The 26,612-nt window shown below is 43.8% G+C and overlaps 1 protein-coding gene across 1 annotated transcript in view; it reads left to right on the top strand.

The window, feature by feature from the left end:
* LOC118357752 (glutamate receptor ionotropic, delta-1-like) overlaps nt 1–26,612 on the top strand; it is a 200,854-nt gene that overhangs the window by 125,245 nt on the left and 48,997 nt on the right. Inside the window, exons 4-6 of the mRNA XM_052478299.1 lie at nt 6,044–6,217; nt 15,521–15,682; nt 18,221–18,340. Of these exons, the coding sequence (XP_052334259.1) occupies nt 6,044–6,217; nt 15,521–15,682; nt 18,221–18,340 (456 nt within the window). The remainder of the gene's footprint in view (nt 1–6,043; nt 6,218–15,520; nt 15,683–18,220; nt 18,341–26,612) is intronic.

Here is a 26,612-nt window from a genome sequence, read left to right as displayed (position 1 = left end):
ACCATATGTAACCACGCCAGCCCAGGACCTCCACATCCGGCTTCTTAACCTGTGGGATGGTCTGAGAACAGCCACCCGGACAGCTGATGAAACTGTGTGTTTTCATAACTGAACAATTACTGCACAAACTGTAAGAAACCGTCTCAGGGAAGCTCATCTGCGTGCTCGACGTACTGGGCAGATGGCCGGTGTGGGCGAGTGGTTTGCTGATCTCAAAGCTGTGAATAGTGCCTCATGGTGGCGGTGGGGTTATGGCATGGGCAGGCATACGCTATGGACAATGAACACAATTGCATTTTATCTATGGAAATGTGAATGCACAGAGATACCGTGACGAGATCCTGCCCATTGTCGTGCCATTCATCCACTGCCATCACCTCATGTTTCAGCATGATAATGCACAGCTCCATGTTGCAAGGATCTGTACACAATTCCTGGACACTGAAAATGTCCCAGTTCTTCCATGGCCTGCATACTCATAAGACATGTCATCCATTGAGCATGTTTGTGATGCTCTGGATCGATGTGTATGACAGCATGTTCCAGTTCCCACCAACCCCTTTTTGGAGCTGGTGGAACCTGTGTGTGCTTGGGCTACCGTGAGCTTCCTAGTTAGGTACCCTCTGAGCTGGCTTGGGGCGTGATTGTATGCCCCCATAATATGTTATACAGAGTGACCGACTAAAGGGGAACGTACAGTTATGAATATAAGTACTGTTCCCTGAAGGAGGGGAATTTGGGCTCGCTGAAGACCTGTGCTAAATTGAGGAAACTCATGCGATCCCTGGTATCAGAGCCAGGAAGGCAGGGCTTCCGAGGGCGGGTTTGACAACCATTTGCCCGTTGGCCATGATTTCAGTTTTCTTCAGGAGAATGTGATTGGTTGCTAACTCCCCATCGAATGTTATACCTCGATCCCTCTTTCAGGGAACAGTAGTTATGTTCTTAACTGTTTGTTATAGGCCTACTAAATAAATGTTTGGAGTAGATTGCCCGCTGAGCTGAACTGGGGCAAGGTTTGAGGATAGACAAGGTGAAAGGGGATATTAAAACTTAACAAGAATGTAACATGTGTAATGATCCATGACCTTCCAGAGCCGACTAATCAAGACTGGTCAAGCTATGTTTTTATCATGTCTTCTCAATACTAAGCTACTTTTTATCATGAAAGATATTTTGACTTAAATGTACACACTCGGGAACAGACCATTTTAAACAGCGATAGTGAGTGCTCAACTTTCAAACAATTTCCCCCACTCTTCCCTCGTAGCTGCACAGAGCAAGTTGACATTTATTGGGATGAGTCTTGTTCTGGAGGCACAGCTGAGAGATTTCCACTAGTTGGGCCTGCTGCAAAGTCAAAATTGGCTGTATATAGTAAAAATGCAGTATATAAGGTTAGGCATAAAGTTAGGATTGTGTAGCGCAGGGCAGCCTGGCGCCCTCGAGCGCCAGTGAGGGAGAGAGGGAGCAGGCGTGACACTGTTGTAAAGAGAAACAATGTGCTTAATATTAGGAAAGTTGTTAAATAAATACAGTTGGCCTAGACTATAGAAAGCGAATGGGTTCCTCCTCTTTTTAATAGAGGCCATCACTCTTTTTTCTGACGCAATTTGCATAGCCTATAGAAATGTTGCGCAACGTGAGCTCATGGGCTCTCATGAAGTGTTTGATTAGATTTTCGATCACATTTGCATTGCTGTCATAGTGATTACAGGGACAATATAGTGCTGAGTACCAGGCAGTTAGAACGTTTGGTAGGCTGCTAATGACCATCAGCAGCATCATAAATTGGAGAAGCCTAATTACCGTAAACTGTCACATATAATTTCACTGCCTTCATGACTCGCAACCTCTGGTGTGGTGGTAATACAGTCATGTAACAACACTATTCCTGAGTAAATTAAGCAATTAACATCCTATCATGCTTAAGGTCATGTATAAAAATGCTGGACAGGACATTATTTTGCCTACCATGTCTATGCCCCCATATGATTACTATGTCCCCATCCACAGGGCACGAGTGGTCACTGAATGGTTTGATGAGCATGAATATGATGTAAACCATATACCATAGCCATCTCAGTCACCAGATCTAAACCCAATTCAACACTAATGGGAGATTCTGTAGCGGTGCCTGAGACAGCATTTTCCACCAACATCAATAAAACACCAAATGATGGAATTTGTCATGGAAGAATGGTGTCACATCCTTCCAATAGCATTCCATACACTAGAATCTATGCCAAGGTGGATTGAAGCTGGTCTGGCTCATAGTGGTCCAATGCCCTCTTAAGACACTTTATGTTAGTGTTTCCTTTATTTTGTCAGTTACCTGTATTATGAAAGGACTGTGGATGTAAAAGCATTTTTAGAAGCTGACTGAATGGGAGCTGATCATTCAGAGTTTTTTTTATTCCGCTGGGCTCGGCAGGTCTCAGGAAGAAATGATGAATACTCATTGTCCAAGACCGAGTCAAGACCGACTAAAAATGTATCTGACACCGAGACAAGACACTCAATTTGTGGTCTCGAGACACACTGCCTACAGTCTGCTTTTAAAAAACAATATAGACTATTAACATACATAGCATATATACAGTGCATTCGGAAAGTATTCAGACCCCTTGACTTTTTCCACGTTTTGTTACGTTACAGCCTCATTCTAAAATTGATTAAATAAATCAAATGCTATTGTTAAATATGGAGACCCTGCATGGATCATTTACTTTGAACATCATCAGACATAATATTTGTTGCTAATATAGAAATATGTTTAATTAGGCTTCGATTTTCTTTGTTGTTGTTCAATTACATTTGACATCAGTCAAAATGAATAATAAAAAACTATTCTAAATAATATGTTTCTGAGAAAAGCGTTAGGACATGGATTTTCTTTCAAGAGAGATCAGAAGTTTGCGTGACTCAGATGTTCCAGAGTTGTGTAGAATCACGCAGGGAAGCAATTCTTTACATTCAGCATCACTCCATCAAGGAAAATATAGTATTCTATCTTTCTATCTTATCTACATATATTTCAGGATGTTGTATGTCCTGGAAATAATCAGAGTTCATCTAAACTGTATGAGATATTACCACTTGGTTTCTAAAACCACAACTCAACAAAATCACAATCTCTTTTTGTCTTTGTCTTTTCTTTTAATAATTTTAAGCACATTTTAACAGGTTGAAGACCTAACAAACACTTTGTACTTTTTTTGTAACACTTTTTACATAGACACGGCCCTGTTGTTACTTCATATCTCAGCAATAATGCCTTGCATTATTCCTTTGGAACAAAGCACTTCAATTTGCTCAACTTGCCACTGACTCAACCATCAGCTCAACTTACCATAGTGCAAACATTTAGACTATTAGCCCCCACAGCTACAATGATGGCCTTTCATGCTCGGTTTAGGATCTCATATTAAAGCGTATAGAGACCCCAATTGATGTATAAACAGTCTAAAATGGATCTTCTTTGGTTTAGACACAAGCATCATGAAACCCCTAACCTCTAACTTCATTTTACTTTGTGAAAATCCCATTTTTGGACATAACCTGCTTAGCACTTTGTCCATGTTGTTTCTTCCTCCATGAAAAGATGACCTCTTCTGAAATATATGGTCTAATTATTAATTTTGTGTATAGTTTCCTAGAAAAAAACGTGTCTCAGGTTACCCCTTAGGCTCAGCTTACCCCTTAGGCTCAGCTTACCCCACTCCCCCCTACTGTGTGTGTGTGCACTGTTAATAATTTAGGTAAAAAAATGATGTTGCTTTTGAGGCTGCTTGTTAAAAACTATTCATAGCTTTTCTGTCAGAACCAGCAAATAGTTTTTCATCGTAATATTGAGCCTGCAATGACCACTTTTCACACTGTGTAGCTAGCTTGTCCTAGCTGAGACACTCTAACCTTGGTGTTGTACTATCAGACAGATCTTCCAGAACAATGTTGTAGCTTTACATTACTTATTCATCTGCTACAGGGGCTGCAAAGGCCCAGGCCAAGATCAACACTACTCTGTCTAAATAAACATGAGTGTTTATGAAAGAGATCATGGACTTTTGCCAGGGGTAAACAGTTGTGTCCTCCATCCAAATATCTGTCTGTTATACGCTGAGTGTACAAAACATTAAGAACACCTTCCATTCTTGATACATTCTTGATGCACATGTGAAACTTTTGAATGTGAAAAACCCAGCAGTGTTGCAAAACCCAAAGTGGTGCACCTGGCACCTACTACCATACACCAGTCAAGGGCACTTAAATATTTTTTCTTGCCCATTCACTCTCTGAATGGCACACAAACACAATCCATTTCTCAATTGTCTCAAAGCTTAAAAGTCCTTATTTAATCTGTCTCCTCCCCTTCATCTACACTGATTAAAGTGGATTTAACAACTATTTGTGACATCAATAAGGGATCATAGCTTTCACCTGGATTCACCTGGTCAGTCTATGTCATGGAAAGACCATGTGTCCTTAATGTTTCGTACACTCATTGCAAGTCCATAGTCAATCGTCCCTACCCTGGGCCACTCTCCTGTCTGGGGCTTGAGAGTCTAGAGTAGCTTGGCTCCAGTCTTCGGACCTGTTGGATGACCAGATGGTCTTCCCCAGGGGTTGGCATGATAGAGGCACAGTCTGTACAGTACCTGCAGTTGTTGGACACATCAGAGTGTGAAATCCGGAGGGGCATGGGAGGCCAGGCTCAGAACGTGGAGAAGAGCTTTAGGAGGCTAAACCAACCCCCAACCCTCCTCCTGGCCTACACTGCTGTGGGGATTTCCAGATGTACATTTACCTGAAAAAATCAGTGTGTAAAACTTTGGCATCTTTATGTGGATAAAATAAGAATGTGATGATGAGTTAAACATTTCCCACACTGCTTTGCTTCCTAATTTTGTCAGAGAATCTGCACTTAACTCATGTGTCAGCTCTGAGTATTATTTTATAAAGCTGCGACCAGCATTTATTTCCCCTATATCACATTATAATTGTCGCATGAATGAATCATGCCAAACGGCCAGCAGCAGATGTGCCTGTTATTATTACCAAATCATGCAAGAATCAACTCTCTCATTGATGTGGAAGTGATATAGAACCGTAGGCTTCCCTGTAGGCTTCCTTTCAGACAGACAGAAAGCCCAAGCAAGCAGAAAATACCACAAAAACAAAGAAATATGAGAAGACAAGGCAACAGCTGTGGTGGTGGGGTCAGCAGGGAGCCTGGGAACTGGCAGTGGCTGACTAGCACCTATCCTGGGGTTGGATGTGGTGGGTGAGATAATGGGGCCCTGGGTCGGGTGGGTCTCCCCGGCAGGAGCTCAGAGATTGCCTGGAGGCTGAGTGAGCTATGTGTTGTCAACAGCAAGCAGACCCAAGGAAAACGAAAGAGCAGAAGGAATATGCTCTTTCACCATGAATCAAAGCATCCTTATTCCTACTAGTCTAAGAGATTCATCCTAAGGATGCAGCTCCTGCAGCACTGCCACCTGCTGAGACCGAGGCTGTCCTAATATGGACACCGTACTCCATAGATTTCTGACGACACAGCTCTCGCTTAAGTTTTCCCTTTTCATGACTCTCACTTGGACGTCAAACATTTAAATGACCAATTTCCCTCTGACACACTCTTTCCCTCAGTGGATATTGAGGTTTCTACATGCAGAAAATTGCTTGAATATTGATTGTGGGTTTCCATTCTCATGTGCATTGTGCTGTTTAAATGGGTTTGTGCCCATGCCTGTTCTGAATCAAAATGAAATTACTCTTCAGGTACAGTGTCCGTATAAGGACAGTCTCAGCAGGACTTGTCGGTCTTGTCAGGAGACTGACAACAACTGATAAGACTGACACTAGTCCAACTGAGACTGTTTTTATGTGGTGACCATACACAGGGACTCTGTTCAACCTTGTCATAGTAGTTACAGGCAGGACAGTTTTTGTTTCAACTTCACCTCTATAGAGTTTTTTTAATGCTGTAACATGTCTGTCCCCTTCTCTCAACCTCTCCCCTTCTCTCCCCCGCTCGTTATAGGAGATCAGCGACACAGAGATCATGGAGCTGGCACACAGTGCTTTGGGGCGGATGACAGTGATTCGTCAGATCTTTCCTCTGTGGAGGGACAGCAACGTGCGCTGCATGAGGAACAACCACCGCATCTCCTCCCTGCTCTGTGACCCACAGGAAGGATACCTACAGTCACTGGAGGTCAGTTCAACAAGGGACCTTTTCTGGCACCTTCACATCAAGGTCTTACAGTTGAAGTCGGATGTTTACATACACTTAGGTTGGAGTCATTAAAACTTGTTTTTCAACCACTCCACAAATTTCTTGTTAACAAACTATAGTTTTGGCAAGTCGGTTAGGACATCTACTTTGTGCATGACACAAGTAATTTTTCCAACAATTGTTTACAGACAGATTATTTCACTTCTAATTCACTGTATCACAATTCCAGTGGGTCAGAAGTTTACATACCCTAAGTTGACTGTGCCTTTAAACAGCTTGGAAAATTCCAGATAATGATGTCATAGCTTTAGAAGCTTCTGAAAGGCTAATTGACATCATTTGAGTCAATAGGAGGTGTACCTGTGGATGTATTTCAAGGCCTACAATCAAACTCAGTGCCTCTTTGCATGACATCATTACCTGAAAGGCCGCTCAGCAAGGAATAATTCACTGCTCCAAAACCGCCATAAAAAAGCCAGACTACGGTTTGCAACTGCACATGGTGACCAAGATCGTACTTTTTGGAGAAATGTCTTCTGGTCTGATGAAACAAAAATAGAACTGTTTGGCCATAATGACCATTGCTTTGTTTGGAGGAAAAAGGGAGGGGGGGCTTGCAAGCCGAAGAACACCATCCCAACCATGAAGCACGGGGGTGGCAGCATCATGTTGTGGGGGTGCTTTGTTGCAGGAGGGACTGGTGCACTTCACAAAATAGATGGCGTCATGAGGGAGGAAAATTATGTGGATACATTGAAGCAACATCTCAAGATGTTGGAAGTTAAAACTTGGTCACAAATGGGTCTTCTAAATGGACAATGACCTCAAGCATACTCCCAAAATTGTGGCAAAATGGCTTAAGGACAACAAAGTCAAGGTATTGGAGTGGCCATCACAATGCCCTGACCTCAATCCCAAAGAAGGTGTGTTGGCAGAACTGAAAAAGCGTGTGCGAGTAAGGAGGCCTACAAACCTGACTCAGTTACAACAGCTCTGTCAGGAGGAATGGGCCAAAATTCACCCAACATATTGTGGGAAGCTTGTGGAAAGGTTTTACTTCAAGTTAAACAATTTTAAGGAATTGCTACCAAATGATAATTGAGTGTATGTAAACTTCTGACCCACTGAGAATGTCATGAATTAAATAAAAGCTGAAATAAATCATTCTCTCTACTATTATTCTGACATTTCACATTCTTAAAATAAAGTGTTGATCCTAACTGACCTAAGAGAGGGAATTTGTCATTTGTAATTTAACTGTCAGGAATTGTGAAAAATGGAGTCTAAATGTATTTGGCTAAGGTGTATGGAAACTTTCAACTTCTACTGTATATGCCCAGGGTCGAGAATCTTTCCTGACCATGTTACCTGACCAGGGGCCCTAGTCCCGAGTTATTCCTGGTCAGGAGATTTGTTCAGGAAAAAATGTCTATCCCCACATATGACATTCAGAGCCAAATTGCACTTGTGCTTCATTAATATGTTCAAGGTCGATCATAACAAATAAATAAGAAATAACAAGTATGTGTATTGAATACATTTGAGTTCTATGCCAATGTTTTCTTTTACTGTTATCTGATGCTGCCAATGGGACAAAGTCAGTGACCCCTGTCACATGTTACGGCAGTGATAGCCCCAGAATTAAAGAGCCTTCTGATTGTTTAGAGTATCACTGAGCCTGTGACCTGGGGGCTCCTGAGGCCCCTGAGGGTCAACAGCACATACTGTATAGTGTATCTCCTATTGCGTGACAATGGATGATGAGAAGTTACACAAGGCTGGGCTATTGACATGTGCTGGAATACAGTGACAGGTGTTTGGGGTCTGAAGGACAGATAAAGAAAAGTTGGTTGAGAGCATATAAATATAATCAATAGGAGAATGGGGATGCCAATTCTTGTGATTCTATTTCTATGGTTGAGAGGACAAGGATGCTAGCGAGGCGTTAGGTACCCTGTGGTTCCTATTGACTCATTGGAACGGCTGTCGTAGGTGGAATAAGGAGAGGACCAAGGTGCAGCGTGGTACGTGTTCATGATATTTTAATTACACTGAACACTAGAACAAAAATAACAAAACGGAACATACGAAACAGTCCTGTCTGGTACAGAGACAGAGACAGAAATGACTACCCACAACGCAAAGGTGAAAACAGGCTGCCTAAGTATGGTTCTCAATCAGAGACGACGATAGACAGCTGCCTCTGATTGGGAACCATACCAGGCCAAACACCTAGAAATACAAACATAGAACAGAACATAGAATGCCCACCACAACTAACGCCCTGACCAACCTAAAATAGAGACATAACAAATAAACTAAGGTCAGGACGTGACAGTACCCTCCCCAAAGGTGCGGACTCCTGCCGCAAAACCTAAACCCATAGGGGAGGGTCTGGGTGGGCATCTGTCCACGGTGGCGGCTCTGGCGCGGGATGTGGACCCCACTCCACCTTAGTCTGGGCCCATTTCGGTGGGGCCTTTGGAGCGGCAAACCCTCGCCGCCGACCCCCGACTGGGGCCCCGTCGAATAGACGGGAGACTCCTGCAGCGCGGACAGGCGGGAGACTCCGGCAGCGCCGGAGTGAAGGGCGACTCTGGCAGCTCCTGACTGACGGCCGGCTCTGGCAGCTCCTGACTGAAGGGAGACTCTGGAAGCACCGGACAGGGGGAAGAACCTGGAGGGAGGAGATGGAGATACAGCCTGGTCCTCGGAGGAGACACAGGATAGACCGGGCCGTGGAGGCGCACTGGAGGTCTCGAACTACGGGCTTGAACAACCTGTCCTGGCTGGATGTTGATTTTAGCCCGGCACTTGCGGGGCGCAGGCACAGGACGCACTGGGCTGTGCAGACACACGGGAGTGCGTAGGTGCCATATAACACGGACCGAGGAGACGCACTGGAGACCAGATGCGCTGAGCCGGCTTCATCCCTCCTGGCTCGATGCCCACTCTAGCCCAGCCGATACGAGGAGCTGCGATGTAGAGCACCGGGCTATGTATGCGCACTGGGGACACCATGCGCTTCACTGCATAACACGGTGCCTGCCCGGTCACTCTCTCTCCACGGTAAGCACGGGGAGTTGGCTCAGGTCTCCTACCTGACTTTGCCCCGTGCCCCGTGTGCCCCCCAATACATTTTTGGGGCTGCCTCTCGGGCTTCCTTGCCAGCCGTGTTCCCTCGTACCACTGGTTCACCTCTCCTGCTGCCTCCGCTCTCCTGGCTGCCTCCACCTGTTCCCATGGGAGGTGATCCCTTCCAGCCAGGATCTCCTCCCATGTGTAGGATCCCTTCCCATCCAGAATGTCTCCCATGTCCATTCCTTCTTCTTACCACGCTGCTTGGTCCTTTTGTGGTGGGTAGTTCTGTAACGTCTGTCGTAGGTGGAAGAAAGAGAGGACCAAGGTGGTACGTGTTCATGATCTTTTAATTACACGGAACACTAGAACAAAAATAACAAAACGGAGCAAACGAAACAGTCCTGTCTGGTACATAGACAGAAAGCAACTACCCACAACTCAAGGGAGAAAACAGGCTGCCTTAGTATAGTTCTCAATCAGAGACAACGATTGACAGCTGCCTCTGATTGGGAACCATACCAGGCCAAACACCTAGAAATACAAACATAGAACAAAACATAGAATATCCACCCCAACTCACGCCCTGAACAACCTAAAATAGATACATAAAAAAGGAACTAAGGTCAGGACGTGACACTCATTTTGTTTTGTTAGTTGTTTTGCTTTCAGTCTCCTGAGTCTCTCAAAAATCTTTTTTTCAGACTAAACATCCCACTCATATACATGTTTCTAGTTTACTCATCAAGTAACCTGCACTTCATTCCCAAAAAATGTAATCAAATTTTATTCGTCACATGCTTCATACAAAATGCAGAGAGAAAGAAAATACTTAATAATAAATAGACAGTGAGTAACGATAACTTGGCTGTATACACGGGGTACCAGTACAGAGTCGATGTGCAGGGGTATGAGGTAATTGAGGTAGGTATTTACATATAACTAGGAATTCTCGCAAACTCGGTTGAGTAAACGCTGAGTACTTCCTGCAGTTTATTGACAAGAATATGTTTTTGAATACATTACCCCTTTGAATACATGCAGTATAGGAATCAACAAAAGTACAGGATGATGACAAATGTATCATAGATACCCCTTTGATATGGCAGCTAGATAGCAGCTAGACATGATCGATCAACCACCCAACAAAATCACACGGATGCTGCTCTCTGACATCCCTCCCCTCTGTTCTTCATTTATGTAACCAGAGGTGTCTCTGAATGGAGAAAAAAAACTTGAACCCACCTGAACTCTCGCTATCGCTAACCGTTAGCAGATGGCCCAACTCCTCAGGGGGCTCCTATCTCAATAATTCATGAAAAAGAGGGTTAAATGCTCTTTGATGTTAAATCACCTTCGTGACATGGCAAACGCTGGTTCATGCTGCCGGCGGACCCCGTCAGCGGTTTATCACAAAATGTGCAATTTCAACACTACTGTATCTACTTCCCCCCTGGAAAGATGTCAGTTCGCCATGTATTAACAAATTAGTCATATCCGCAAGTTCACTCGGTCGGTATTTGTATTTTGTATTTATTGTGGATCCCCATTTACTCCTGTTCCTGGAGTCCATAAAAAATTAAGGCATTAATATACAGTACACTAATACATTTTTAAAACATATTTCACAATACTAAGTGTGTGCCCTCTGGCTACCACTCTAGTATAATACACTATCCAGGTGTACGTGTGTGTACAGTGTGTATGCTATGTTTGTTTGTATGTGTGTATTTGTACCTGTGTGTGTGACTCTTCACATAATATGTATTTTTATCTGTTTTTTAAAATCTGATTTGACTGCGTCTGTGAGTTACTTGATGTGGAATAGAGTTTCATGTAGCCATGGCTCTGTAGTAGTATGCACTTCCCATTGTCTGATCTGGACTTTGGTACTGTGAGGAGACCTCTGGCGGCATGTCTTGTGGGATATGTATGTGTCCGAGCTGTGTGCTAGTAGTTTAAACAGACAGCTCGGTGCATTCAACATGTCAGTAATTCTTACCAAAACAAGTAGTGATGAAGTCATTCACTTCTCTACTTTGAGCAATGAGAGATTGACATGCATATTATTCATGTTAGATCTACGTGTACATTTAAGGGCCAGCTGTGCTGCCCTGTTCTGGGACAGTTGTAGTTTTCCCAAGTCTCTCTATATGGCACCTGACCACACGGCAGGGCAGTAGTCCGGGTGTGACTAAACTAGGGCCTGTAGGACCTGCCTTGTTGATATTGTTGTTCTCCCCATCTTAGCTACTGCTGTATCAATTTGTTTTGACCTTAAACAGTTTACAATCCAGGGTTACTCTAAGCAGTTTAGTCTCCTCAGTTATACAATATTTAGTTGAGGTATTTGGGGTTTAGTGAATGATTTGTACCAAATACAATGTGTTTATTTTTCTAAATATTTAGGACTAACTTATTCCTTGCCACCCATTCTGAAACTGACTGTAGATCTTTAAGTGTTGCAATGATTTTACTCGCTGTTGTAGCTGACTTGTATAGTGTTGAGTCATCCGCATACATAGTGTAGACACACAGGCGTGATTTACTCAGAGCCAGTGGCAGGTCGTACCGGCATACACCAAATCACTTCCACAATGTGGCGTTCCATTCCACTTCTCTGGGTGACATTGAGTTTGACTGAGATCGCTGATCACAGATCTCTTGATTGAGGCTTCTAAAGGGGTCACGTGTTGATCTCTGGTTGAACCTCTTGCATCAAACCTGTTGTGATAGTGAAGTAATCTGAAGGTTATTGTCAAAAACACAGAGATCAGGACAGGCCACACACAACTAACAACAAGGCGGAGGGAAGGACTGAAAACATAGAGAGAATGCTGTTGTTGTTCTTGCCTTCTCTGTCAGTGATAGAGAGATTTAGGTCCAGGGGGTTGGGATTGATGGGGACGTTGTAGCCAGTGTCGCTGTCCCGGGTCTTCAGTTACAAACTACCCAGCAGATGCAGTCCGCAGCCCAGCCTTAGTTAGCCCTGCTCAGCTTTAGCCCTGCCTCGACTTAGTTAGCCCGGCTCATAGTTGTCCTTGAGGCTTCTACTCTGGCCACAGACTAGTGTAGACAGCTCTATGCATTACTACACTCTATACAGTGCCGGGCTATAATACATTATGGCCATCCTGTTGCATTTCAAAGATGATGGTACAAAAAAATGTTTTTTTCTTTGTATTATCTTTTACCAGATCGAATGTGTTATATTCTCCTACATTCATTTCACATTTCCACAAACTTTAAAGTGTTTCCTTTCAAATGGTATCAAGAATGTGCATGTCCTTGCTTCAGGTCCTGAGCTACAGGCAGTTAGATTTGGGTATGTCGTTTTAGTCGAATAAAAAAAAAAGGGGCAGATTCTTAATGTTGCTTTTCCAATGTGGTGGAGAAGGGAGACGGCATGAATTGTCAGTGCAGAGGATGTCATTATCATAGCCTAGTGTGATGTCTGCGTCTTCTGCCTCTGAAACAGTTGGACTGCTCCGCTGCTTATTTGTCACTGTGCGTTTAGTTTCTGCTCCATGTCGCTGGGTTGATTCTGGAGCTGGACTCACATCTGGTCAAGGGGACTGTCATGCTGTGTGTCACTTTGATAGGGGCGTGTGTGTATGTGTGTCTGTGTGAGTGTGCGTGGGCGTCTTGCGGGCCTGCGTGCGCCATGCGGGCGCGCGTGCACGCGTGTGTCTGTCTGAGAGTGTGAATGCATGTGTGTTTTGGGGGGCCTCATGTGGGGCTCATTCAGCCCAGCGGTTCCTGATGTCCCCAGCTGTGTCCCACTCCCAGTCAGAGTGCCTTCTATTCCCGGAGGTAATTAGGATTAGCACCCCTTCACTCCCCATCAGAGCCAGAGCAACATCTGTGGCGCTGCTAAGAGCAATAACCACAGGGCTCTGTTTATGAAGCTTTTCTGAGCTTTGTTTATGCAGTACCTTTCCATGTCCAGATGCCGCACAAACAGACAATAACCATTGGAAATCGTGGTCCTATTAAAAACATCAAAACACACCAGTCCTACCATTCCTTAATGGTGCAGCTTCAATTTTAATTTTGTACAATGAATAGGTTGTGCATCAACAATGATTTAATCACATATCAATGTTTAACTGGTTCCCATGGTCTTCAATCTCTGTTGTGTGTGTTTTCAACAGAGATCTTGGAAATGTATTGTTTACATTACATTACATTTACATTTACATTTAAGTCATTTAGCAGACGCTCTTATCCAGAGCGACTTACAAATTGGTGCATACACCTTATGACATCCAGTGGAACAGCCACTTTACAATAGTGCATCTAAATCTTTTTAGGGGGGGTGAGAAGGATTACTTACCCTATCCTAGGTATTCCTTGAAGAGGTGGGGTTTCTGGTGTCTCAGGAAGGTGGTGATTGACTCCGCTGTCCTGGCGTCGTGAGGGAGTTTGTTCCACCATTGGGGGCCAGAGCAGCGAACAGTTTTGACTGGGCTGAGCAGGAACTGTACTTCCTCAGTGGTAGGGAGGCGAGCAGGCCAGAGGTGGATGAACGCAGTGCCCTTGTTTGGGTGTAGGGCCTGATCAGAGCCTGAAGGTACTGAGGTGCCGTTCCCCTCACAGCTCCGTAGGCAAGCACCATGGTCTTGTAGCGGATGCGAGCTTCAACTGGAAGCCAGTGGAGAGAGCGGAGGAGCGGGGTGACGTGAGAGAACTTGGGAAGGTTGAACACCAGACGGGCTGCGGCGTTCTGGATGAGTTGTAGGGGTTTAATGGCACAGGCAAGGAGCCCAGCCAACAGCGAGTTGCAGTAATCAAGACGGGAGATGACAAGTGCCTGGATTAGGACCTGCGCCGCTTCCTGTGTGAGGCAGGGTCGTACTCTGCGGATGTTGTAGAGCATGAACCTACAGGAACGGGACACCGCCTTGATGTTAGTTGAGAACGACAGGGTGTTGTCCAGGATCACGCCAAGGTTCTTAGCGCTCTGGGAGGAGGACACAATGGAGTTGTCAACCGTGATGGCGAGATCATGGAACGGGCAGTCCTTCCCCGGGAGGAAGAGGAGCTCCGTCTTGCTGAGGTTCAGCTTGAGGTGGTGATCCGTCATCCATACTGATATGTCTGCCAGACATGCAGAGATGCGATTCGCCACCTGGTCATCAGAAGGGGGAAAGGAGAAGATTAATTGTGTGTCGTCTGCATAGCAATGATAGGAGAGACCATGTGAGGTTATGACAGAGCCAAGTGACTTGGTGTATAGCGAGAATAAGAGAGGGCCTAGAACAGAGCCCTGGGGGACACCAGTGGTGAGAGCGCGTGGTGAGGAGACAGATTCTCGCCACGCCACCTGGTAGGAGCGACCTGTCAGGTAGGACGCAATCCAAGCGTGGGCCGCGCCGGAGATGCCCAACTCGGAGAGGGTGGAGAGGAGGATCTGATGGTTCACAGTATCGAAGGCAGCCGATAGGTCTAGAAGGATGAGAGCAGAGGAGAGAGAGTTAGCTTTAGCAGTGCGGAGCGCCTCCGTGATACAGAGAAGAGCAGTCTCAGTTGAATGACTAGTCTTGAAACCTGACTGATTTGGATCAAGAAGGTCATTCTGAGAGAGATAGCGGTAGAGCTGGCCAAGGACGGCACGCTCAAGAGTTTTGGAGAGAAAAGAGAGAAGGGATACTGGTCTGTAGTGGTTGACATCGGAGGGATCGAGTGTAGGTTTTTTCAGAAGGGTGCAACTCTCGCTCTCTTGAAGACGGAAGGGACGTAGCCAGCGGTCAGGGATGAGTTGATGAGCGAGGTGAGGTAAGGGAGAAGGTCTCCGGAAATGGTCTGGAGAAGAGAGGAGGGGATAGGGTCAAGCGGGCAGGTTGTTGGGCGGCCGGCCGTCACAAGACGCGAGATTTCATCTGGAGAGAGAGGGGAGAAAGAGGTCAGAGCATAGGGTAGGGCAGTGTGAGCAGAACCAGCGGTGTCGTTTGACTTAGCAAACGAGGATCGGATGTCGTCGACCTTCTTTTCAAAATGGTTGACGAAGTCATCTGCAGAGAGGGAGGAGGAGGGGGGTTTGACAACATTTGACAATTTTATCCGTTTCTAGAATGACCAAGATGGTTGATTTTCAGTCATGTTGCTATGATGCCAATGTCCATTGTAGAGTTCTATATCTAATTCTATGCTGTTTTCTCCCTCCTCACTCTCTCTATATGTCTTTGACTGTCTGTACTTCAGGTGTCCAACCTGTACCTGTATGACAGCGTGCTGGCACTGGCCAATGCCTTCCACAGGAAGTTGGTGGACAGGAAGTGGCACAGCATGGCCAGTCTCAACTGCATCAAGAAGTCCACCAAGCCATGGAACGGAGGCTGGTCCATGCTGGAGAACATCCAGATGGTAAATATAGTACAACATTTTAGTTCAGAACATGAATATGAACCTTTATATATATATATATATATATATATATATATATATATATATATATATATATATATACAGAGGCTTGCGAAATTATTTTTCCCCCTTGGCATTTTTCCTAAGTGGTTGCCTTGCAACTTGGAATTAAAATGGATTTTAGGGGAGTTGTATCATTTGATTTACACAACATGCCTACCACTTTGAAGATGCAAAATATTTGAATTCAATTTGAAATAAAGACAAAATAAATAAGACAAAAAAAACAGAAAACTTGAGCATGCATAACTATTTACCCCCCAAAGTCAATACTTTGTAGAGCCACCTTTTGCAGCAATTATAGCTGCAAGTCTCTTGGGTCTCTATAAGCTTGGCACATCTAGCCCCTGGGACTTTTGGCCATTCTTCAAAGCAAAACTGCTCCTTCTCCTTGAAGTTGTATGGTTTGAGGACTGGGCTTTGACTTGGCCATTCCAAGATATTTAAATGTTTCCCCTTAAACCACTCGAGTGTTGCTTTAGCAGTATGCTTAGGGTCATTGTCCTGCTGGAAGGTGAACCTCCGTCTCTGTCTCAAATCTCGGGAAGACTGAAACAGATTTCCCTCAAGAATTTCCCTGTATTTAGCACCATATATCATTCCTTAAATTCTGACCAGTTTCCCAGTCCCTGCCAATGAAAAACATCTCCACAGCTTGATGCTGCCACCACCATGCTTCACTATGGGGATGGTGTTCTCAAGGTGATGAGAGGTTTTGGATTTGCGCCAGGCATAGCGTTTTCCTTGATGGCCAAAAAGTTCAATATTAGTCTCATCTGACCAGAGTACCTTCTTCCATATGTTTGGAGAGTCACCCACATTCCTTTTGGCGAACAACAAACGTGTTTGCTTATTTTTTTCTTTAACTTCTTATGGTATAGGGGACGGTTGCGTCCCACTTGGGAAAAAAACAGGGAAAATGCAGCACGGCAAATAAAAAAAACGACATAAAACTCAAACTTTCATTAAATCACACGTAAGATATTCAATTAAAGCTACACTCGTTGTGAATCCAGCCAACATGTCAGATTTTAAAAACACTTTTCGGCGAAAGCATAAGAAGCTATTGTCTGATGATAGCCCAATAGTAAACAAAGAGGGTAGCATATTTCAACCCTGCAGGCGCCACACAAAACGCAGAAATAAAATATAAAACATGCATTACCTTTGACGAGCTTCTTTTGTTGTCACTCCAATATGTCCCATAAACATCACAATTGGTCCTTTTGTTTGATTAATTCCGTCCATCTATATCCAAATGTCCATTTATTTGACGCGTTTGATCCCCCCAAAAAACAGCTTCCAAAAGTTGCCTGTAAACTTTGCCAAAACATTTCAAACTACTTTCGTAATACAACTTTAGGTATATTTAAACGTTAATAATCGATCAAATTGTAGACGGGTCTATCTGTGTTTAATACAGGAAGACAACAAACCATGCTACTTTTCATGTTTTGTGCACTCTCAACAGTGTTACCCAGTTCCTAGATGGCCTACTTCTTCATTGCACAAATTAATAGCCTCAACCAAATTCCAAAGACTGGTGACATCCAGTGGAAGTGGTAGGAACAGAAAACAAGTGCCTAACAAATATCGTTTCCCAGTGAGAACTCACTGAACAAACAGAGACCTAAAAAACAGTTAGACCTCAGTGTTTTGCCTGCTACATAAGTTCTGTTATACTCACAGACATGATTCAAACAGTTTTAGAAACTTCAGAGTGGTTTCTATCCAAATCTACTAATAATATGCATATCCTAGCCTTTGGGCCTGAGTAGCAGGCAGTTCCATGTTAGGGAGTGCACCGGTTTCATTATGGACTTGATATTAAAGGACTATTTAAAGCAGGATTGCGCCGACAGAGATGGTCGCCTTTCTTTGTTTTCTTTGGAAACTACGCAGTATTTAGTTTTTTAATGTATTATTTCTTACATTGTTCGCTCAGAACATCTTAAGTGTTATTATATACAGCCAGGAAGAACTATTGGATATAAAAATGACGTCAACTTACCAACATTATGACCAGGCATACGACTTTCTCGAAGCGAATCTTTTGTTCGGACCTCCACCCAGGACAGTGGATCTAATCCCAGAAGCCGACCCAAAAGATGACTTGTGTCACGCATAAAGTAGATGTCCTAAATGACTTGCCAAAACTATAGTTTGTTAACAAGACATTTGTGGAGTGGTTGAAAAACGAGTTTTAATGACTCCAACCTAAGTGTATGTAAACTTCCGACTTCAACTGTAGATATTATTATTCCTCCCTTTAGATGTGTGTATTAGGTAGTTGTTGGGGAATTGTTAGATTACTTTTGATATATTACTGCACTGTCGGATCTAGATGCACAAGCATTTCACTACACTCACATTAACATCTGCTAACCATGTGTATGTGACCAATCACATTTGATTTGACAGTTGGTATTGAAACAATATTATCTCTCTCTTTCTGCCCCCCTCTCTCTCTCCTCACAGGGACATATCACAGGTCTCACAGGAACAATGGATTTCAAAGCGAATGGATCCAATTCTCACGTTCAGTTTGAAATTCTGGGCACCAGCTTCAGCGAGACGTTTGGAAAAGACGTGAAAAGGGTGAGTATGATGATTCCGCTACCGATGTGCATTCCTCCTTTGGCTCAAGATGGCTTTAAGTCTGACAGATATTTTTGAGTTTGTTCTCCTCTGCGCAGTTCTGAAGCTACTACGGACCTCTGTGGTACTACCCAGTGGTATTGCAGCACAGCAAGCCTCTACAAAGTAGTCAGTAAACCATTTCTTTAAAACAGAGGAGGTTATGGCCCATAAATTGCTGGCAGCGATCTCTGAGGTGTCTTGGGTTGGGTTTCATAGCACACAGAAATTGAAAGTGTGGAAACCCTGTGGAACATGGTGCAGTCCTTGAGGCAAAGCACACACAACAATCTGCCAGGATACTGTTGGGTGTCTCTTTAAATTGTACTGAGAAATGTAATATACTCTACAATATCTAGGTTATTTCTACATTGATGGACAAAAAAATAGGTTAACCGGCATGATCGAAATTCTCTATGTAGGTCTGTGTTCTATAATGCAAATTGTCATCGGTGGTGGAAAAAAAAACAATTGTCATATTTGAGTAATAGTAAAGACACCTTAACAGAACATGACTCAAGTAAAAGTGAAAGTCACCCAGTGTAACGATGTTTTGCTGAGAGTCAGGAAGCAAGTTCAGGGAGTGAGTGTTTTAATAAATAAATACAACCTTGTACAAAATAAGAAACACGAACACAATAACGCCTGGGGAAGGAACCAAAGGGAGTGACATATAGAGGGAAGGTAATCAGGGAAGTGATGGAGTCCAGGTGAGTCTGATGACGCGCAGGTGCGCGTAACGATGGCGACAGGTGGGCGCCATAACGAGCAGCCTGGTGACCTAGAGGCCGGAGAGGGAGCACACGTGACACCCAGCAAAATTCTACTTGAGTAAACGTCAATGTATTTGATTTTAAATACACTTAAGTATCAAAGTAAATGTAATTGCAAAATATACTTAAGAATCAAAAGTATAAAACATTTGAAATTGCTTATATTAAGCAAACCAAAACGGCACAATTGTATTTTAGTTTTAAAATTGTGGATAGCCAGGGGCACACTACAAAATTAGGAACACATTAGGAACACCTTCCTAATATTGAATTGCACCCCCCTTTTTGCCCTCAGAACAGCTTCATTTCATTGTGGCATGGACTCTAAAAGGTGTTGAAAGCATTCCACAGGGATGCTGGCCCATGTTGACTCCAATGCATCCCACAGTTGTGTCAAGTTGGCTGGATGTCCTTTGGGTGGTGGACCATTCTTGATACACATGGGAAACTGTTGAGCGTGAAAAACCCAGCAGTGTTGGAGATCTTGACACTCAATATTAGTGTTCCTAAATTTTTGCACACTCATGGTATATAAACACAGGAAAATCTGTTTTTTTTGACTGCACTGGGACTTTAAGACATAAACACACCAATGTGTAGCCTCTCATATATTAACATACTCCTATACTGCTGTGCCATTATTGCATTTCTATTGCACACATTATTTCATCTAATGTAGTACTGTGCTTTTTTCTGATAAAACGCCAGTCAATACAGTGTAAATCATCCTGTAATGCCGACTGTAGGACAAGCAGCAACAGGGTCACTGTCAACACAGCTCACACTGTATATGGCCGGGGAAGCACACACTGTAGGCTGTCTCTCAAATAATACCCTATATTCCCCATATAGGGCATTATTTTCGACAAGGGTCCTATTCCGAACCCTCTGTGTGTCTAGTCAAAAGAAGTACACTCATTTGGGAATAGGGTATTAATTGAGACACAGACGCTGTCTGCTCCTCTGTCCCATTGGGGAGACTCCTCTGTGTCTCCTGACTAGAGCGTATTATGCGGTTACGCTCTTATTCTGAGATGCCTTCACTGGCGCTTGCTCAGGAGGACAGCCATCACTAAAAGGAGGGATGCCTGTCAGATGTAAACGTCTACATATGACTCCCCAAATAACAAGGCCATGCTCCATGACTGGGAGAAATGTCAGCCATTGCCCAACGGCGATTCGTCTTTGAATTGTTAGGGGGGAAAGTGTCGAAGAGTACTGTGTCTAGTAAATAGCCTGGTTTCAAGTGCTTTTCTTCTTTATATATTTGTTATTTTGTGACGTTTTATAGGTTTTTCGTATTGGTTGGTTTGTGTACCTTCCATCATGGAGAATAAGTCAAATAAATGACATGGAAGTGGAATGAGTCAGACCTGTGGTAATGAAGATTTAATCACCCGGCATTCCAACTTGAATTATGAACCCTGCGTATCACATTATGGCCATTAGGGTCCACGGGCCCAAAGCCATAAGCCACACACACACACACGCACGCACGCACGCACGCACGCACGCACGCACGCACGCACGCACGCACGCACGCACGCACGCACGCACGCACGCACACACACACACACACACACACACACACACACACACACACACACACACACACACACACACACACACACACACACACACACACACACACACACACACACACACACACACACACACACACACACACACACACACACACACACACACACACACACACACACACACACACACACACACACACACACACACACACACACACACACACACACACACACACACACCATTTTGCTGTGGCTCCCCTTCATCCCATGGACATGTATTACTTGTATTGAAAGGAAAGGACAGCTAATGGCACGTCAAGTGCACTCAGTCCTTTGTTGTTCATTATTACTGGGCCGGTCTCCACCACTTTCCAACAAACTAGGCTATTACCCCCTGAGAAGAGATGAATATATTTAGCTAACTTAATCCTGCCTCTGGTATGGATTCTAATAGTCCTATGTCTGTTGTTTGACATCCGTCACGTAACCTTAGAAGTGTGGAGCTGTAAACACACAATGGTATAAACCCGTGACCAAGTGGTTACATATACTGAGAGGTTTTTAATGTTGTGTTACATGTTCCAAGCTGAAAATGTCTGTTTGGTTTCTTAATATTTTGCTCATCTTGGATTTTTCACATTCTCTTTATCTAAATCTCCATCTCCATCTGTACCTGTCGGCGCCTCTCCCAGGCTATTTTTCACAAAGCAAACGCTTCGCTCAGATGAAACGTCTCCATAGATTAGACCTAAATGGAGATTGAGATGTAAAGTCCCTATTTCTGTCTGTTGACTTCTCTCCCTTTTAACCACAACAGGGTTGACATTTCTCGCTTTGCTACCAGTTTCTTATTTCGACTGTTCTATTTCTGACCTACCCTTCTATTTCTCACCTACAGTTCTATTTTATATCCTATATCCATTGAGAGTAAATAAACACCCAAAACCTCTGTATTTGCTTAATACGAACCATTATTCAAATATATGATACCTCATGATGCATGTTGTTTACACCAATATGTATTCACACATACACATACACTGAGTGTACAAATCATTAGGAAAACCTTCCTGATATTGAGTTGCACCCCCTTTTGCACCTCAGAACAGCCTCAACTCATCGGGTCGTGGGCTAAAAGGTGTAGAAATCGTTTCACAGGGATGCTGGCTCCAATGCATCCCACAGTTGTGTCATGTTGGCTCGATGTCCTTTGGGTGCTGGACCATAACTTGACACACACGGGAAACTGTTGCGCAGTTCATGACACACTCAAACCAGTGTGCCTGGCACCTACTGCCATGCCCCATTCAAAGGCACTTCAATTGTCCTGCCAATTCACCCTCTGAATTGTCTCAAGGCTTTAAAATCATTATTTAACCTGTCTCCTCCCTTTCAACCACACTGATTGAAGTGGATTTAACAAGTGACGTCAATAAGGGATCCTAGCTTTCACCCTGGATTCTCCTGATCAGTCTATGTCATGGAAAGGTGTTCCTAATGATTTGTACATGTGTTTGTTTAGTAATCCCCAGCATTAAGCCCCAAGTGTTAAAGTTCAAGCTCACCACAGTTGAGTGCAGGAAGGAAGGTAGGTGAAAGCCCCTGTAAGTGTTAACCGTGAATTAGAAGACTTAGAACAGAGGATGCATCATGATGCACATTGTTTACAACAGTACATGTTTACACATACTGCATCTGCTTCCCCAGGCTTAGTAGTCCCCAGTACTTGGCCCAAGCTTGGCAAGACCTTACTAAAAATGGAAACGTCACTCCAACATTCTCTCCTTACCGTCATTAACCTCTCGGGATTGTGACTAGGCCATCAGGGCAGTAGACGAAGAGGGGTTAATGAGCTGACCACTAATAATTAGCCTAATTTATCGTCTTTTAAAGTCATGACACTAACTACCAACGCATTCTCTATTCCCTACGCAACGCGCAATAATGCTTATCCCTTTATTACAGTGGGATTTTAAAAAACCTGAGTCATATATTCAGAAGAATAACGATGATTCAGTACGAGGATTAGCACAACTGCAATGAAAAACCAAGCGCATAGAGGGTAGGAAACTAGAAGGGAAGAAAAAGACCGAGAATCAGATCACTCTTCAATTCTATTTAGCAGTCAATGGGTGTTTCTCAATATGCATACTATCGTGCTCTATACTCTCTTGCTCCAAGTGCATTCTCCGAGGACGTCCTCTTGAGTACGTTGTTGTGAGGAGGAGAGTGTGGCGAACGCATGAAACCTTTCATTTGAGAAACACTCGCACTCTCCCTACTGTTTTACCTCCCCATTCACTGAACCTTATACCAGCCAGGACAGTGGTGACAATAGAGACAAAATAAGGTATACACAAAGCAAGCGTTTAATTGCACAATTATCAGCTCTATATTATCACGTTTCAGGAGAAGACCCAGATGCAGACAGTGTCGAAGTAACACAAGTGTATTACTAGAACAGGGGGCAGGCAAAACGACAGGTCAGTAATTAGAGGCAGAGGTCAGTAATTAGAGTCCATCAGGTTCAGAACGGCAGCCAGTCTCAGGGTCAGGGCAGGCAGAATGGTCAAAACCGGGAAAACTAGAAAACAGGAACTAGAAAAATACATGAGCAAGGGGGAAAACGCTGGTAGGCTTGACAAACTCAACAAACTGGCAACAGACAGAGAACACAGAGAACAAATACACCGAGGATAATGGGGAAGATTGGTGACACCTGGAGGGGGGTGAAGACAAGCACAAAGACAGGTGAAGCAGATCAGGGTGTGACAGATATGTGTCAATTGTGATCTAGCTAGCCAGCTATACTTTGATTTGGACTCACACTCCGTCCCTCCCGTGCTCCAATTTGCATGCTCCGAGCACGGTAGTATGCATTTTGAGATACAGACCATTTTTATCTGTTGAAAAATTAAGCTGTGATGTCACTGGTAGGCTAACAGCGTGAGTCAAGTATTGCGTGTATCATTCACATCACACTGCTTTGAAGCGACTAGTCTAGCAGGTACAACGCAGTGTGGTGTACTAGAGCTGTGTGGAGCAGATAGGTCGGTGTTGCCTTTTGTCTGCATTATGGTGAGTCCCTACTGGGAGAGATAGTACAACACAACATGGCTCAGTCACAGAGCAAGAGTGGATCCCACCGGTGGTTCTAGGCCTGTCGATTAGATCTCAACCAGGACAGAGAGGTGTAATCTCTGTTGGTTTGACACAGCGATAACGTTTTTGATTGGGGTTAAAGGAGAGGGGGAGAAAGTGATGGGAGGCACAAGTGTGTCAGACGGTCTCTGTACATACAGAGTCTTTGTGGTCTTTCAATGGAGAAACGGAGATAGGGATCCATCAGTGGGCTATTTCAAATATTAAAAGGGCTTATCGCCTTGTAGCACAGCTTTGATAAGATTTACAGGGATCCTGCTGGCTCTGAAGCCTGATAGGCTTGTTACAGTGGTAGTTCTGCCCACCGACAAGCAAAACATACAGGTTGATGTGCATCTCTTTCCTGGAGCAGAGCTGGATTACACAGACAGTCATTTGGAACATAATGGGATTTGACTGAATAGAAGTCGTTCTGAAATGAGTGCATTTCAAAGGAGAAGAAAAAGCAGGGCTTTCGTGACCATTTAAATCTCTAACAAAAACAATTTGCTGTTCAGAAATCCTCAGTAATATATGCAAAATAATGACATGAGGATATTGTTGATTTTGCTTTTCACTTGTTAGTCCCTAGTAATATTTTGTGAGTTCTTGATGAGTTGAGCTAGGTCTGCAAAGTTTTGAAAATAAACGAGAGCCTGATAATTTGTTTAAATTCACTGTAATAGAAGTGATATTGAATATCTCTGATACGTTTGAATCTGCAATAATTCGTGCTGCGGTAATTAGAGAAAAATAAACAGCGCATCTAAGCCACATCTATTGATGGTGGCAGTATTGTTATTTTTACTCCCCCGCCTGCATTTAAATGAACAAAGCACCACCAGCGTTCTAATCATTTCAATTCTTGCCACACACTAATTACACTTAGTTGGCAATGCTTTTCTGTGAACTGTCTCAAGAGATGTAACTTCCTGGGGGAGATTCAAAGATCAGAGACAGCATAATAATGAAATACACAGGAGTGGATTCAACACGAATACACCATTTCATCAACAGTATATTCTTTGTCTTCTCAGAGTGGTTTCTGTATGCTTTCCAAAGAAGTGGAGAGTAGAGTTGATATTCCTCTTTAAGCCTATACTTTCTATAGCTAGAAATGAAGGTGCCCTGCCTGACGACACTGTTAGAGAAGGCTGGGGGTTCATAAACATTGATGGAAGAGAACATCAATTAAATGGTTGTGCTTTTCTCTCTCCGCCTAGACTCAAAGCGTGACTGAGTTGAGCCACATTGGACCTGATGATGCAAACTTAAGCAGCGCTGCCACATGGCTAAAGGGAAACATTTAATCATTCACTACCGGTTAGTTACTTGTAAACAAACACAGTTTCACCAACACTTACGTAGCCTGTCTATTTCCATGAACTATTAACTCAAAATCGAGTGATTCCCTGTCTTCTAACAATCCAAATATATTCCTAACTCCCCCTTTGGTTTTATGAAATTGTTATACACATTCATCCAGACGATCTTCTCTGTCATAGCAGTAATCCATCAAAGCCTCAATGTAATTTTGATCATCCGGGAAGAGTTGGCCAGCGGGCGTGTGATACATTGACGTGGGGTTCAGCTATCCTGACAGATAGTCACACCAGTATCCTCTCCGCCTCGAGCAGTTTTTAGATCATTTCTGTGAAAGGACATGTATTAAAGGACGGGCACAGCAGGTGTGAAGTGGAGGCAAGCGGGCATTTAGCTCCGTCGCCCACTCAAAGCAGCGTCACAGATGACTGAGAGGCCTGACATTTTTACAAAGGGAAGAGGAATGGAAGCGCATGCTTGGCGAGGCATAGACCCACCATTGAGCTGTCCACCTTGAGAGCAGGATGCGCTTCCATCCCTCAGAGCCTAGTTCCTATCGAGGTTTCTTCCTAGGTTCCTGCCTTTCTAGGGTGTTTTTCCTAGCCACATTATAAGTAATTTATGACAACTTCTGATTTAAAAAGGGCTTTAGAAATACATTTGATTGATTGATTGTCTGGGCTGTATGTCTGACCTGTCTGCTGATCAGAAAGTGTTCCCTGTGGACTAGGGTAGCAGTCTAATGGCGTCAGCATGCTTCAGTTCAGTGAATAACAACAAAGATTTTATTGAAGAATCCCTACTTTTACCAATCACCGACGAAGGGGCGTAGACTTCGGCTCCGAACTTCGGTTTGTCTCCAGAAAAGAAAATGTGTGCGCTCGAACAACCCCTGATCGAAGTCCAAAACAAAGAAACGCGTCACAATGTCGTCATCATACATGCACGAACTCTACCGAACTGTTTCGGCTTGGAAGCATGCGGACGCTTTAAGCCGCTGCCTCCAGATCACATATCAGCATGCGTTCCAATCCAGCACATTGTTCATTTAGCACACTCTCCTTTATATATCCTCTCGACCTCTGTCCTATCCAATCAAACAAATAAATATGTGAGTAGTGGGACTTCCCCATTCCTTTGAAAGGAAAATAGAGCACTCCCATACAATAGGAGGATATGGGACTTCCTGTAGAACAGGAAAGAGTACTATCATGGCCGTACTGAGAGTCAGTGGCGTCAAGTACAATGCTAGGGGCTAATGGTGACCATTGCCCACTGAGCATTTGGCACTGGAAAAGCTAGCGGAACTGACTTTCCTCTTAAATCACAAGGGTACAATATGAAATGATTTTCTGTCCTTTGCACATGTCTGAGATTCTACATTATGTGCACAGAGTTCATCATGATTTCTGTTCAAACAGCTGTTAGAACCCTAGAGTTTGACACGACATCACA

Source organism: Oncorhynchus keta, chromosome 24 (genome assembly GCF_023373465.1).
Source record: "Oncorhynchus keta strain PuntledgeMale-10-30-2019 chromosome 24, Oket_V2, whole genome shotgun sequence".
Classification (NCBI taxonomy): domain Eukaryota; kingdom Metazoa; phylum Chordata; class Actinopteri; order Salmoniformes; family Salmonidae; genus Oncorhynchus; species Oncorhynchus keta.
The sequence above is the reverse complement of the archived record's forward strand: the minus strand, read 5'-3'. Positions and strand labels throughout refer to the sequence as shown.